General features: G+C 38.1%; 1 protein-coding gene across 1 annotated transcript in view; it reads right to left on the bottom strand.

Moving 5' to 3' along the window:
* Positions 1-4,711: 4,711 nt before the first annotated feature.
* LOC110709251 (probable 3-deoxy-D-manno-octulosonic acid transferase, mitochondrial) overlaps positions 4,712-16,144 on the bottom strand; it is a 36,736-nt gene continuing 25,303 nt past the window's right edge. The window contains exons 8-12 of the mRNA XM_021887465.1: positions 15,807-15,904; positions 14,464-14,554; positions 9,970-10,089; positions 9,540-9,610; positions 4,712-7,553 (exon numbers count right to left, since the gene is read on the bottom strand). Of these exons, the coding sequence (XP_021743157.1) occupies positions 7,380-7,553; positions 9,540-9,610; positions 9,970-10,089; positions 14,464-14,554; positions 15,807-15,904 (554 nt within the window). The 3' untranslated portion in view covers positions 4,712-7,379. The remainder of the gene's footprint in view (positions 7,554-9,539; positions 9,611-9,969; positions 10,090-14,463; positions 14,555-15,806; positions 15,905-16,144) is intronic.

Raw genomic sequence — 16,144 nt, 5'->3', positions numbered from 1 at the left:
TCAATTCCTAGATGCCATAGTTTCAGTCTAATGGCTCCTTGCAGTCCTTCAGAAACAGTTTGTAGAAAATTTGCCTCTTTATTCTGTCTGGCCTGCTGTAACTCCTTTTTCTCTAGTGTATGTTTCACAACCAAATACCAATTCAAATCTCTTCCTTTGCTCCTGTTGCGAAAGATTTCTAAGGTTGCAGCATTGCAGACTCCATTCCCTGCTACTAATTCCAAACTTTTATGGTGGTGACCATCCTGCCCTGTACCCGTCTCCTTTTTCCTTTCAAACCCCGGTGGTTCGAGATGTCTCTCATCAGAGCTTTGCAGAGTCCTCCTGTCCATATCCCCCATATTGTTGTGTGTGTAGCTCACTCTTCGTTCCATGCTTAGGATGACAGATTCTGGACTTGTCACTGAATTTTTAAAATTTTTATTATTCCTTGCTTCCCAGATGCTCTCGAGACCTGCTAAGAAAAATTGATAGCTCACCCCTAAATCCCTGCTCTTATCACTTAGAATTCTCATCCAGTTGAAGATCCATTCTGCTATTGGAATGTTATTTTGATTGCTCACATTAATCCCCAATCTGCAGCCCTTCCAGACATGACTAGCAAAGCTACAGTCTCGAAATAAATGTTCCAAAGTTTCTAGATCACCTCTTCTAGAGTCCGCATCTCTATAGCACAAAATGCAATGGTGATGCACCCCCAATCCTCTCTTCTTCCTTTCACTGCCCACTGAGAGTGCACCTTTCAAAATTTTCCATAGGAAAATCTTTTGTTTGGGGCTACCACCCTTTCTCCAGAACTGCTTCCAGTTGATGTTGTGCTTTACAATTGTTCCTTGTTTCTTGATCTGCCTGTGATTTTCCTCAAGGAAGGTTCTATAGCCACTTTTGACAGAGTATGAACCACCTCTATCTTCCTTCCAAATGATCAAATCATCATAGCCTTCATCCATGGCTTTTATAGTTGATATTTTTTGTATTGAGTCATCACTGAACCATTCTTTGCATACTTCCAGATCCCAATCTCCATTTTTTTTCTTAGTTTGGCAACGTAGTCATTATTTGAACAGCCCTGATACCTCCAAGAAGGGGGAGTACCATAGACCCAGGGATGGTGAATCTTAGCATAGCGACCATCACCTATGGACCAAGCACAACCTTTCTTTAGCATCTGCAGTCCCCATTTGATACCATTCCAACCCCACGAGCCCAAACTTTTCCTACACCACGAGTCTTCAAAAAGAGTGTTTGTCAATGCCATATTTGGCACTGTAAGCTCTGCTGATAAGTGAATCTTTATCATAAATGATGCGCCACCCTTGCTTAGCAAGAAGGGCTTGATTGAAGAAACGCGCATCCAATATGCGTAGACCCCCTTTCTCCTTTTTCTGAGTAAGATGAGACCAATTTTTCCAATGCACGCCCTTTCCATTTTTATTGCCTAGCCACCAAAACCGTGCTACGATGCTGTTAATCCTCTTTAAAATTGAAACAGGGCACTTGAAAGCCGAGAGGACATAGGTTCCTAAATTCGAGAGGACTGATTTTATCAAAGTTAGTCTACCTGCATGAGAAAGGAACGAGTTCCAGGCATTCAGTCTCTCTTTCACCTTGTCCACTATGTATCCGAAGATTTGTTGTTTCGAGACTCCAAACTTCGAAGGTATTCCCAAGTAAACACCAAAATTGTTGCTTCTAATAATACCAAGAATCTCACTGAGCTTCTCTAAATCCTCTTCATTCGAGTTTGGGCTAGCTAGAAAAACGACTTTTCCTTATTAATCACCTGGCCTGAGGCCTTACAGTAAATGTCTAGTACTCTTTTAAGAGTTAAGATATTTTCCTCCTTTCCTTGGAGGAAAAAGGCCGAGTCATTCGCGAAAAAAAGGTGACTAATTTTCGGAGCTTCTCGTGCAATATTAATTCCGATGATATTACCTTTTGCTTCTTCTTCGTGAATTAGCCCTGAGAGGCATTACATGCATAATATAAAGAGGTACGGGGACAAAGGATCCCCTTGCCTCAGCCCACATTTTGGATTGGATTGAATTTTTCCTGAGGTGAACCATTGATGATAACAGAGAAGGACACCGTTCTTACACAACTCATGATAGTTTTGATCATAAGATCTGGTAATCCAAACTTTAGGAGCACATGTGTCTAAAAAAATCCCAATCAATTCTATCATATGCTTTACTCATGTCTGTTTTTATTGCTAATTTCCTCCTCCTCCCTTTTTTTGTTTTCCTGATATTTTCCAACAATTCATGAGCTAAGAGTATATTATCTGAAATTGCTCTCCCTGGAATGAAGGCATTTTGGAATTGACTCACTAACCCATTAATCACTTTCCTTAGTCTATTAGTGATACATTTTGAGATAATTTTGTATACCACAATGCAAAGCCCAATTGGGCGTAATTTGTCCATTGTTTCTGGATTTTCGCATTTTGGAATTAAGGCAATGTTCGTACAATTTAATTCTCGTAGAATGTTACCTGATTTGAGGCTTGATAACACCACCTCTATGATATCATCTTGCATCCAGCTCCAATTTTTTTGGTAAAAGCCGGCAGGCACGCCATCCGGCCCAGGAGCTTTCCATGGCTTCATAGCAAATAACGCATTCCTCACCTCTTTCTTGGTATACGGTTTGGAAAGTAAATCCTTCTGTTAATGAAGTCTTGATACCACTCAGGGCTTTCTCGAGGTCCGAATTTCTGTGCTGTGAGTGTTGCGAGGGGGCAGGTGCCACTGATTGGAGCTCTCTATTCCCCATAATCTCAATTTTAACCTGCTCAATTCTGGGTTGCGGAGTAGCTTGAATCTCTGGTCGTGTTTCGACACTTCTTTGTTCCAATTGATCTTCCTCGTCAATGTCAACCTGTTGTTCTCCCACCCAAGGACTCATCGGATCTTCCGGTATTTGCCCCAACGGAAAGGCATCTCCCTCCTCCTCTCCTTGGTAGTCCATTGGTTCACCAATCGGCGAATCCGGTTCTCTAATTTCGACAGCCCTCAGGTAGCTTTGGCTATCAAATTCTATGAAGAATCTCTGATTGTACCCGACATTGTCCACCCTTCTCCCAGCAATTTCGTCGTTAGCTTCCACTCTCGATTGTATCGCCGTGTTCATTAAGATGTCAAAACGGAGGTTCTCAATCTCCGGGCTGTACCTGGGCACCATCTCTAAGTCCAAAATTCCTGTATTGTTATTCTGGATTGGAGTAGCCGCCGTCGCAGCCCTGAACGGATCTTCTCCGATCCCGCCTCCCTGGTTGTTGTCATTGATGCCGCCACCGACCTGTTCAGCCCCTGTGATTGTTGGGCTTATATGAACCCCACCTTCTGCTTCTACCTCCATTTCCGCAACATCGGAGTGATTATTGCCCTGAGACGAAGCACCATTGATCCCAACCACCGGCCCCCTGAAAGGGGCTCTCCTGCTATTGAATCTGTCACCTAGGTTAACTGTTCTGCCCCCCTCCTGAATTCCTAAATCAAAATCAACCATAATATCCGACGCTCTGAAATTCGGAGAAGGGGTTTGATCAGAGACAATTAGGCTAGCTCTAGTGGTTATGGTTCGTTCGGACGCAGGCGTAGCCCTCATATCCAAGTTAAACATGGAGAATCCCTCCTCTGTTTCGAGAGTTGGGATTCCCCGAGTTAAATAATACATCATTCTGTGATCAATATCTTGTTTAATATGATCTTCATGCCTAGTACACCTAGTATACTTGTGACTAGGGGTGGTTATTGGGCGGGTCGGTGCGGGTCATTAGCGGGGCGGGTCGGTTGCGGGTCATGATGAATATTTAGCGAGTCAGGGTCGGGTCAGGGTCAATGCGGGTCAGGGTCGGGTCAGGGTCGAGGTAAAAGTAAAACGGGCCATTAACGGGCCATTAACTTCTACTAATCTTTAAATAGCATACTAATCTTTAAATGGTATACTAATCTTTAAATAGTATACTTGTGCTCAGACAAAGATATATGCAGGATCAAAGTCTCATAAAAATCTTTCACATCAAAATAAAACCAGAAGTAGAGCCTGTGTAGAGAAAACCAGCACGCCAAAATAAGTTCACCAAGAGTACTAACCCTGTTACATCAATTGTAATATACTAGTTTCTAGATTTACGAAATACTACTAGAATGGTCTAGTTCATTGCCAACATTTTAGCAAATGTTCTCAGATACCACAAAAGAATGAAGCAGCAGTAGGAATGAAACAAGCTCTTTGGCTCTGAGTGCTTCATGAACTCAGAACAGCCTCCAGCAACAGCAGCAGCTACAAAGCACCTCCCAGCCACACCAACACAAGCAACTACAGAACCAAAAAGCCAGCAGCACACAGAAACAAGACCTGCAGCCCCCAGCAGAAAAAAAAAAAAAAAAAACAGAAGTCAGACATAAGTACCACATTTGCTTTCTCGTTCTATAATCATGCTAGTTTAGTCAATTCTTATACTACTATAATCAAATCAAGCAAAACTCCCAAATTATAATTAAATCATCAGCTTAGTCACATTATATTCATTCAAAGTACTACATATATTAGTAGATAATATGGGCTTTGTATGAATATATAGATGGATTAATAGTATACTTTATCAAGCCTTTATTGGTTTGATTTAATTCAAGTATTTTCAAATTGTAGCTAATATAGAAATGAAAACATTCAATGGCACAAGTGCAGAAAATATGTGACATGATTAGCACACAAAATTAAGGGTTATAATCATTCATCCATGAGTTCAGATCAAACACAATTATAATCAAGCAAAAAAAACTCCCAAATTATAATTAAAAACACCAAAATAAATCAGCATTAGCAACACCAAGAACAACAGACTCATAAGTAGCAAAATTACCCACAATCCTTTTATCACTCTCCAAGCTCAAGTAAGAAGCAAAATCACCCAGAAGAAAATCCAATTTGAATTGATTTTCGATCACATCATATAACCTAAACCGGATCTTCAATCAGATATTAAAATTGAATAACAGATTAAGAGAGAGAAAATGATGTTACCTGAGACTCTGAGTGCGCGGCTTCAATGGAGAACTCTGAGTGCGCTTCAATGGAGAACTCTGAGTGCGCTTTAATGGAGAACTATGAAGTTGCGCTTCAATGGAGAACTCTGAAGTTGCGCTTCAATGGAGAACTCTGAGTGCTTTAATGGAAAACTCTGAAGTTGCGCTTCAATGGAGAACTCTGAGTGGCTTCAATGGAGGAGAGAGAAAATGGAGGAGAGAGAAAATGGAAGAGAGGTAGTAACTGACTGCTGACCCTTACAATTATTATTGGGCTCTTTAGTTTAATTATTAAATTATTGGGCTATAAAATAAAACCCTATAAAAACCCTATAAAATAAGACCCTATAAAAGCCCTGTCCATTAAAAAAATAAAGGGTCAAAACCCTTTAGTATTAGGCCCGACCCTTTTGCCATTGGGTAGCCCTACCCAATAACCAGGCCTACTTGTGACCAATTCGACCACAGCGAACACAATATTTAAATAAATTCTCATACCTTAGTTGGATCCAAATCACCGAATCATCATCAAGTTTGAGGAAGAACCCCGGTACGAGTGGCTCTCCAAGGGTGAGTTTGACTTGGATCCGCAAATAGTCGTTCCTTGGCACAAAGTTTGGCTCAAAGTCAACTTCGAAAGGCATGCCAAGCATTTTCCCAACAGTTTTCGCCATGTGTGAATTTAAATATTCACAGGGGAGCCCGCAAATTCTGACCCAAAACTTGGCACGTCTGAACCTAACCGTGTGTGGTACCTGATTTGGCAGCCACGGAGCGAAGACCATTAATGCTCCATCAAAATTCGCTTTCGTCATCTCTAGCATCTCTCTTTTGTCCTCTTCGTTCGAGCACTTGAAGAGATAGAGATCATTCATTTTAAAAACATCAATGTACCCTCTTTTCCTCCACCTTGAATTAACAAAATTTCGAATTGAAGCAGGGCTTAAAGTGCGGTAATCCATAAGATAGCCATACACACACAAACTCCAAAATGCCCTGTTTCCCTGTACTCTACTCGGTTCAATTTCTGCCAGGGCTGCAGCTCTATTAATGTTTCTGTTGACATAAGGAATATTATTCATGTTGAAAAAGATTGATTATGTTGATGAAAGAGTAAGATTTGAAGGGAAGTGAATGCACTGGTTGTGAGGTAAGTTGTGCTTTTAAACTACCACCACAGCAGGGAGGCGTTTCAGCTTCTTGCCTCAATGCTGGCGACAAAACCATGCAGATAAACTTTGGTAAACGCGAATTACTACCGTAATTAATTGGTTGGTTTACTTAACCAAGAAAGATCAAAATTAACTCTGTTAAACTAGAGTAGCCTATTCTGTTAAGAAGGAGAAACTCCATTAAACGAGAAAAGGCGAAAGAGTTAACGGAGGTATCATTTAGGATAACGGAATAAGAAGCTTGGGGAACTGACGTTACTAAGGTAATGATTGTAGGGTGGAAAGCTATTGGCCTTTCTACAAGGCACCAACCAGGCTTGCCACGTGGCGGCACAGGGTAAAGCAAGGCAAAGTAATTACTGTAGGTAATTCTTTCTCCCAGGACAAGTAATGATGGGATTTTGTTTTCCTAGTAAGCTAATTGCCGGACCTCCACCACCAAACCCCTAAAGAGGGTGGAACTCTATTTCTAGAGTGAGAGGCTCTCTATTTCTAGAGAGAGAAATTTTCTGAGATCAAGATCCGTAATGAACAAGCTGATGCACTGGAAGAAAGAAAAATAGAATCATATGCAAGAAAGAAAAATAAAATCATATACAAGGAGAGAAAGCTCTTATAATTACGAAGAATACAATTTCCTTTCTTTTTATATTGGTAATAAAAGGTCTTCTCCAGCCATTTGTCAAAGCCCACAAGGTAACCAGTGTCCACGTGCAGGGTAGGGGTATAGGGGCACTCAGCGCAGTTGAGTCTCTAGGCGCAAGGGCTTAAGATTCTATGTAATAGTGGAGGTAACCATGGTGGAGGTTCTAAAAAACAAGGCACCAAAGGTGGTCTATACAGTACCTCACAGCACTTGTGATTACCTAATTTAACCAGCCTATAAACTCATAGAAGTGTTGTTTTAAAATTGTGATTTTTATAGCTTATGTAGTGTCTAAGTGTCCTACCATATACGAGTGTCGAGGGTCCGACACGGCTATTTGAGGTGAAATGAAGAGTACGAGTAACATAGATTATAATGAGAAGCAAAACGTGAGAGGACAAAATACTACAATATTTACATATCTTTGTTTCAGTAAGAACAAAATACTTAACTGCAGAAACTTTGTATCTTTTGAATGCAGAAACTTCCTTCGAATTGAATATTTACATATCTTTTTAGATTTCCTGCTCAAACAGGAAGCCTTTTAAGAATGAACCAATCAAGTTGTATCCACACACGTGAGAGGATCCCAAAAGATAGTGCATGAAATGCTTGTTTTGCAGCTGTCTGCCGAGCTTCCAATTTAAGGGGATCACTTAGGAGTTCATGGAGGGATTTTATTAGCTCTGCTTCTCCAGAAACCTGCATAAGACAATGAGAGATGAGCGAGCTTTTACAATCGTAGGTTCAAAAGGGTGGACGTCATAATAAGCTTTAAAAAGATTGAGATGTAAAGAGTTCGGAACGTCAAGAAATCAATTTTTCTGAAATTATATAATTGACATCAAAACAAAATAATATCTTGATAACCTAAGCCGATCTATTTTCCCTTGGCAACGTTCAACTCAGATATAATTTTCTTCACATCAGTTAGTGAGCTTCCTAATGAATATATTGAGAAAAGAAAGGAGTCAGGACAGTACTAATGATAGAAGAATGCAATCATGTACTGGAAAGACAAGCTATTTAACCTATGAAATACACAAGATAAAATAAGTATTTTCAAATTTCAATTGCTCTCATTTAACCCGTCTCTACATCAATCATGCTGATATCATTTTTTTTTTCCCTCAATGCATAATTATAGATACTTCATCTGAGATTGAATGGGGCATTATGCATCGGTATAGATTTCTCAATGCATAATTGATCGAGGCAGTGCAGGAATTGTCCTAATGAAGATAGGTCCAATAGCTTAATGCAATTTTAGTAAGATTAAGCTGTATGATAAAAAATGATAGACACAAACAACTAACAGATATTGATTCATTTCATTACTCCTTCCACCCTTCATTGTCCATGAATAAATTGTAAAGGTTTTAGTGGAAAACTCTAATAATTGCATTTAGTGATTGAGGTTGATAAGCATAACAAATATGTAGTAAATAGAATCCAATATAATTCTTCCTTAATCTGCTCTTTGAAAAACAGTGTTTATAAAACCCTTCATTCATGCCATACACCAAACATCTAATAGATATTGATTCATTTCATTACTTCTTCCACCCTTCATTGCTCATGAACAAAATGTAACACTTTATTTGGATAGAAGGAAATGGAAGGAAAAGAAAGGAAGAGAAAGAGAGGGGGACAAACTCTCTTGTTTGGGTAAAGGATTGGGGGAAGGAAGGGAGTGGAGAGGGTAGGATTCTTATCCCTCTCTCTTTAATAAGCATAATCCCTCCAAAATTGCAGAGATTTGGAGGGACAATGGAGCTCACCTCCCCATCCCTTTCTTCTCTCTTCCCTTCCTCTTCTATCCCTCCCCTTCCTTTCCTTCCTTGTTTTCTATCCAAACAAAGCGTAAATGTTTTGTGGAAAACTCTATAATTGGATATAGTGGTTGAGGTTGATAAGCATAGTCAACTTGTGGAATCCCAAATTATGCTTCCTTGTTCTGCTCTTTGAAAAACAGTGTGTATATAAAAGTCTACATTTACGCAATAGACCTGACTGGATTTTTAAAGACAATGTAGCCCTGACTGGATACATTAGGAAATAAAACACACTTCCAATGTCTGCAATTTTTCTCTGTTTCTCCCAAAGCTATGTCCGTCACTAAAACCTGTATAATTGAAGGGGTAACCCATTTCTGTACACATTCCAGTTACTTTTTACTTCCTCTGCCCCTTTTATTTGCTCCATTGGGGCGAAGTTAATTTTAAATTTTTGGCTCGGAGGAGTTGATGACAGAGAGATGTGGCGGGTCAAAATGTAGTGGGTTGTAGTATGGGCAAACTCAACGGGATAAACAATACGGTACACAGGGAGTATAAATCAGTATAAATCTTCCTAATCCATTGATCTTTATCATTTGAGAGACTTAAAGTAACCAATTAATAGACAAAAAACCAACAATCATAAGGCTGAATAAATAACAAAAAAATTAAGCTCATCCAATGAAAAGCTACAAATAAGATTATTCTGTTTTTCGGGGATAACCAGTCACATGAAGTCAATATCTGACCTCAATTAGCTTCTCTTAGATCTAATTGGAGAATTAACACTGTAACACAGTGATACAAAGTATGTTGCACACACCTTAAATGATCATAAATTCTAGCCATCAGCCAATAAACATAAATTTTTCAAGAGACACAGAGCAACTAACAAGTTTGTTACACACACCTGTAGAATGGACAGAGGATTGAAGCTCTGCATTGCTGATACCATGTGTGAGAAGTGACCAACATGAGGACCTGGATTTAGAATACAAATGCTTTAATCACAGAAATAAGAGTTCTTTTTTTCAAGTAATGAAATTAATTACTTATTATAGTTAGAAGGTATCCCACATTACACTGACACTGTTATGGCCCAGATACTCGGATAGCTTCTGGACTTTTAAGCTTCTCTGATGTAGCTAAAAGTCTAAAACAACTGTCTATGTCCCAAAAACCTTGTTTGTCAAGAATTTGACGCATAATCTGGTGAATCATGAGTCACATATTCCGACTCAAACAATATTTTTTTGCGAAATAAAGTATACTAATCAAATTATTTTGCAATTTGTGAAAACATGTCATGACACTATAGGGTAACCAACAGCAGAATCAACCTGTGATAACTGCAGATCCAGCTGCCATGGCTTCTGCAATATTATGACCAGATGAAGTTGGTAAGAAAGACCCCCCAATAACCGAAATGGGCATCAACCTATAAAGCTCTCTTAGTTCACCTGCAAAATCAATCATTTCGAAAACAAATATAAATTTACTGACAGAGTGACACCCCTCTAGTCTCAGCTGTAAGCAAATAAACTTTTCCTTTTTATGAGAACATATTGGACTACATCAACAAGCTTTGGAAGGTAATTTCAACAGTGAAATGGTCAACATCATGGTCGTAATCACAAAAGGACATGCAAAAACTGCAAGCTATGGAGAAAGTGTCTATACCCTCCGTTTTTAAAAGTGTTCTACTTTCAAAATGCGGCCGTTTTTTTTCAAGTGTAACAGTTCCTCTTTTTTTTGGCAAACTCCTACCTTATAATACTATCTCTCTCTTCTCTCATGGTCCCCAAACATACCTACAACTACTAATTTTTTTTCACTCCTCACATCCCTTACTTTTAAATAAACTATTACCTTCACTATTTATTCTTATAGCTTTTTAGTACCCCAATGTAATGAACGACCTAGGGGAGAGGCATTAGTATAATAAGGGAAAATATGCAATGAAATAAGAGAGGCCACTTGTGCACATGAAGCAAAAGCTCAGTCTAAAATTATCCAAGGGTTTGAACCATGTAGAGAGAGAGAGAGAGAGAGAGAGAGAGAGAGAGAGAGAGAGAGATAGAAAGAGGGGTAAGGAATAGGCAAGCCAATTATGAGCTACCTCCTAGGAGAGTTTTGACCTCAAGTGACTTTTTGGGGAGTGGTAGCCTTAAGCTACCGTTGTAAGAAACCTTTTGGCTTAAGCTTAATTTAAGACTCAATCTTTCCTTCCTAACTCTTCTTATTTTCTTTGTTAGATCTTGATTATGAGCTTGAATCCATTACACCCAACTACCCACTTAGATCTTATTATATTAGGATAAATTAAACTACCTAAAACTATGTGACAGTCAAAGTGTAACACTTTTAAGAAAAGAAGTATTTGTTACATCTTTCAAACCCTTATTAAATTGCTTATGCTCTGCTCTTAGAATTATTAATCTTTACCAAGCATGGGTATCATTCTCCTCAGTGTAAGAATGAACCAATCAATGAAATCAAGTATAACTTTTCCATAATATAAAACAAACCTGTAAAGTGATGAGGGAACTAGGGAATCTTGAAAGTTCAATGAAGATTGACAAATATTCCTTTGCTTCTATTTTACCGTGATTTCATTATTTCAAACAAAGAAAAATGTTTGACAAAAATTTAGCTTATGGGAAGCAAAGTTTGGGGATTTTAGGTTTAGAACAAAAATAAGCAAGAAGTTGCTTCACTTATTCAAAAAAGGAGATCAAAATCACCCAGAAGCAAAATGTTTAAGTGTAAGACAACCTTACGATGAACATGATCACAACTCACCAGCAAAGATGTTCGAGTAGAATCCAGTGATTCTCAAATAAAAGTTACCATTTACAATTTTTGTTATTTGTAAGGACAAATAAAGGAAGTGAATCATCTCAACTATGGGACAATCCCACTCATTCCCATCCCAACCGTAAGTCATAAAAATTTTACACTCACCATAAAGGAAAATGTCCAATACTATCATAGTCAAGGAACTTGAGTGGAAGAACAAAAGAAGTAAGTCATGCACGTGTGCAATGTTTATGGTTTTGCCGGTGTTACATTAGCTCTAATTTGTAGGTGCAAAACTGATCTAGGAATTCAACAATCAAGATAGACTAATAGAGGAATAATTAGCAGATTTTAACCATTAAATATTAAGTATGCTTTGTACAAAAAGAATTAAAGCTAGATTCAGCAGGCTACATTTCCATTTACGAGAAAGAGGGAAATGGTATAATAGCACGACTAGGAGGTTGCATTTCTATTTATGTAGAAGATGGGAAATGGTATTATACTATGGGTAAAGTGCAACGGATCAACCTAGGCCCTAATTCAATCAAAAAAGGTTGTAGAAAAGAAGCTTGAGAGGATGTTGCTATTGTTTCCCAAGGGGCATCTTATAGCAACACTGAGATCAGACCCATTTAATAAGCATGGAGGAGATGTGATCTTAGGTGATTTTGAAATGTGGCACAGTGAGACCAATGGAGGATCAAACAAATTTATATTAAATAGTTTTTTCAATTCCTCTTGTAAATTTGTGTGCTTTATGTTCTTTAGATACAATTTTACTAACTCTGTTTCATATTATGTGTAACAAATGAGCTTGCACGGACTCCTAGTAGGTGTTGATAATGATACATATGATGAGGAGAAAGATAGAGAGAAATGACAACTTAAAAAGGAAAGAAAACATTTGTTTTACACAATGTGTAACAACCACTTTTTGTAAATGTTGCACATAATATAAAACAGACGTAGTATATGTTTTTATGTTTGCATGATTGTACATTGCCCAATGCATATAGAAGTAACTAGCTTGCTACTTGTTGCCATAAATCTTGATGTCTTTTCAATTCCCCCTTACGAGTGGGTGATAGATTAAAGGTCACGGACCTCATTATTACACTTTAAGGGGAAGACTTCTATGTAGGTTGAACACTTAATGGATTGAGAAAGACTTAATTAACATAAGATAGTTGTACCATGCTCTCAACTACTACAGTAGGCAAACATGGTTTTGAACTCTTGATCTCAAGTTTAAGCATTAGAACCTTAACCATTGAGCTATATCATAATATATGTCTTTTATTGCAAACAAAATAAATATATGACAACATAATAAGCATAAATCAATAAAAGTAGGATTGAATCATAAATTTCATGCACAATTATTGTAACACATGCAAGTTTATTCATGATTTCATGGTAATTAAATAAGGAGTAAGGACAACATATTGAAGCCTTTTAAGAATAAGGGTAGTGGAGGCAAACACCCTAAACTAGGGATGTCCCCGGCGGGGCGGGGATGGGTCTCGGTTTAGCGGGTGGTGGGGCGGGGATGGGGATGAAAACCATACCCGCCATGGGTGATGGGGCGGGGGTGGATTTTAGGTTGTACCCGCCCCACTTCGTACCCGCCCCATCCCTACCTTGTACCCACATCTATAGATCTTTTAAAACAAAATTATATACTTTTATACTATTTTATAAAATATTTATGTAAAATAAAATATTAATTAATAATACTTTGTAATACACTTATATTAATATACAAAAAAATGTGTAATATTAAGAATGAATTTTTTTTTTTAATATAATCTATATTAATTATGTAGGATGTGTATTTGAAAGGTGGAGATTAGGTGGGTCTTGGGTGGGGATTAGGTAGGTCTTGGGTGGGGATTAGGCAGGTCTTTGGCAGGGATTAGGTGGGGGTGGATAGGGGTGGATATCTAAGTGGGGGATGGAATGGGGATGGTTTTGAAATTGTACCCGCCGGGGCGGGGATGGGGATGGGGATGAAATTAAGACCCGCCGCGGGGATGGGGATGGGGATGTGAATGCTAACATCTGCCCCACCCCGCTCCATTGAAATCCTTACCCTAATAAGCCAGAAAGTTCCAACAAAAGTTGGTTTTATATCCTTTGGAGTTAGAGGCCATCTAATACTGTGGGTGAAGTGCAACAAATCAACCTAAGCACCTAATTCACTTATGCAAAGAGGAGACTCAAGGATAAAAAAAAGGAATCTAACTCACAATCAGAGTTAGTTATGATAATGTGATCAGCAGAAACAAAGGGAATCTACATCATAATCAGTGTTAATTATGATAATGTTATCAGGGATATCATTGGAGCTAGAGTGAGATTTCAAAAGTTGAGAGTATGGAGGTATGTGTGGGAAATGAAATAAAAGTATAGCATAATTTAGTGATAAGTCATTGGAAATTTTTGTAGAGAAAAGTAGCTTGGAAGAGAATCCACCTCTCAAATGTGGATTGTTGTATTTCAATTAATTACTCTAATGAATTGAATATCATTTTCCTTTATTCAATAAATTCAACACAAGAAATTTACAAACACTCAAATCACCTATAAATGACCTGATTTAGGTGATTCCAACAAAAAAGTTCGATGATTGCATGTATTCAAGTATAGCTGTACAGGACATATGTGATTATGTGGATGATAGTGGCTTGACAACCCTTGGAAAAACTGAAAAACTTTAAATTTAAGTACTACTTTTTTTTTTTTTTGTAAGTGATTTACATGATAGACTATGACTTTCCAAATTTGCTCCACACCGAATGCATAATTCCCTTCATTGTCTATAACTAAGGTTTACAGGATCCAGTTGGCTAGTGAAGATGCATCAAAAGTCTTAACAAAAAATGTATTAATGTGATTTTTTCGTTTGAAGTTGAGAGCAGAGTTGGGGGGGGGGGGGGAGGGACTGAGGACTGCAAATGTAACTTCTAGGGTAAGTTTGAAGCACTATCACTTTGACAAAACTAGCAGGAAAAGCGAGAGCAAGTGTTCACCTAATGTATTAGCCACATAAATATTTGTTGCTGATGTAAGTTTACCACCATCAGACCTCAAAGCTATTGTTAAACCTAATTTCTTTGATGCCTGCACATGATTGAAGCAACGGTATATTATTAGATAAAAGATGTAGATACACTTCAGAAGGATAATCAACTCCGCAAATATCGATCAAAATTTGAAACCTTGTATAGGTATGCAATTTGAGAAAGCAAAGGATTGAATCAGTCAAACTATAAAAATACTAAGCTCAAGAATTAAACCTTTATATTTAAAACCAACAAAATGTTAATCAGTCTAAATAGGTGATGGATGCAATTCAAAGATTACAATAGGTGATGGATGCAATTCAAAATTGACAACAGACATAAGAAAAATTTTCATTCTCAACCATGATAATGCTGGATGAAAAGTCAATGATGTTTGATCCCCAATAAAGCTTATGTTAATCCGTTTTTTGGCGGGACAATAAGTAGTGGAGTAGTGCATTATAAAATGGAAATTTTGTCAAAAAAACACCCATCAAAAACACTTTTTTGTGAAAAACACCCACAATAAAAAAATGTTGTAAAACACCATCCAAATTAAAAAATGTTGCAAAAAGCCACCCACTGCCGAAAACAAGTCGTTGACCATCCTCCCCCGGCGTTGACCACACTCCACACCCCTAGAAAACCCCTAGAATTCACCCAAAAAGTATGGCCGCCCTTCCCCCTCCCCCTCCCCCTCGAAAACCCCTAACATTCACTCCCCCTCGAAAACCCCTAACATTCACTCCCCCTTGAAAACCCCTAATATTCACTCCCCCCTCCACTTCGAAAATCACTCCGACCACATTTACCGGTGGTGGTCTAGGGTTTTTCATTGTTTTCAAGTGAATTTTAGGGGTTTATGAGGGGGAGGGGGGAAGGGCGGTCGGATGTTTTTCGGTGAGCTAGGGGTTTTTAAGGGGATGGGGCGGGTGGTCAACGCCATGGTAGGGCGGTCAACGTCGGCAAATATGGTCCGCAACCTGTTTCTGGCAGTGGGTGGCTTTTTACAACATTTTTTTTAGTTTGGGTGGTTTTTTGCAATATTTTTTTTTTATTGTGGGTGGTTTTTCACAAAAATGTGTTTTAAGTAGGTGGTTTTTGACAAAATTTTCCTTATAAAATATAGAATTAGATTTATATAAGAAAATAATATTTACATAATGCAATGTTTCAAGTGTCTTATATTATCCATGTGAAAATTACAAGAGTTGGGCACTTCTTGAAATTCATGGTCCAATCGAAGTGGTCACATAAAACAACCACAAGTAATAGGAGGATAGAGAATTACAGATAGATAAATACTCCACCTTGGAAAAGTCTAACCCATGATGTGGATGTCGAGGCACGATAACAGTTAACAATTTTGGGTGGCTTTTGACCAGTGTTTTATGAACTCGAAGCATTACTGAAAACAAAAAGTCACAAGACTTAACACAAACAATTATGATAAAAGACATTTTTGGAGAAATATAATTCAAATGCATGTAGAAAGTAGTTAAGGAAATTTAAATATAAGTAAACCAACAAAAAAACTCACTAAAAAGAGTATTGATTTTAACTTTCAAGTTCAACTCATGTTTGAATCAATTTCCCATGCAATTCCTCCAAGGCTAATTAACCAATTTCAATACATATTTGTTGCAAC

This window comes from Chenopodium quinoa, unplaced genomic scaffold, assembly GCF_001683475.1.
Source record: "Chenopodium quinoa cultivar QQ74 unplaced genomic scaffold, ASM168347v1, whole genome shotgun sequence".
NCBI lineage: Eukaryota > Viridiplantae > Streptophyta > Magnoliopsida > Caryophyllales > Amaranthaceae > Chenopodium > Chenopodium quinoa.
This window is presented reverse-complemented; position numbering and strand designations above follow the sequence as displayed.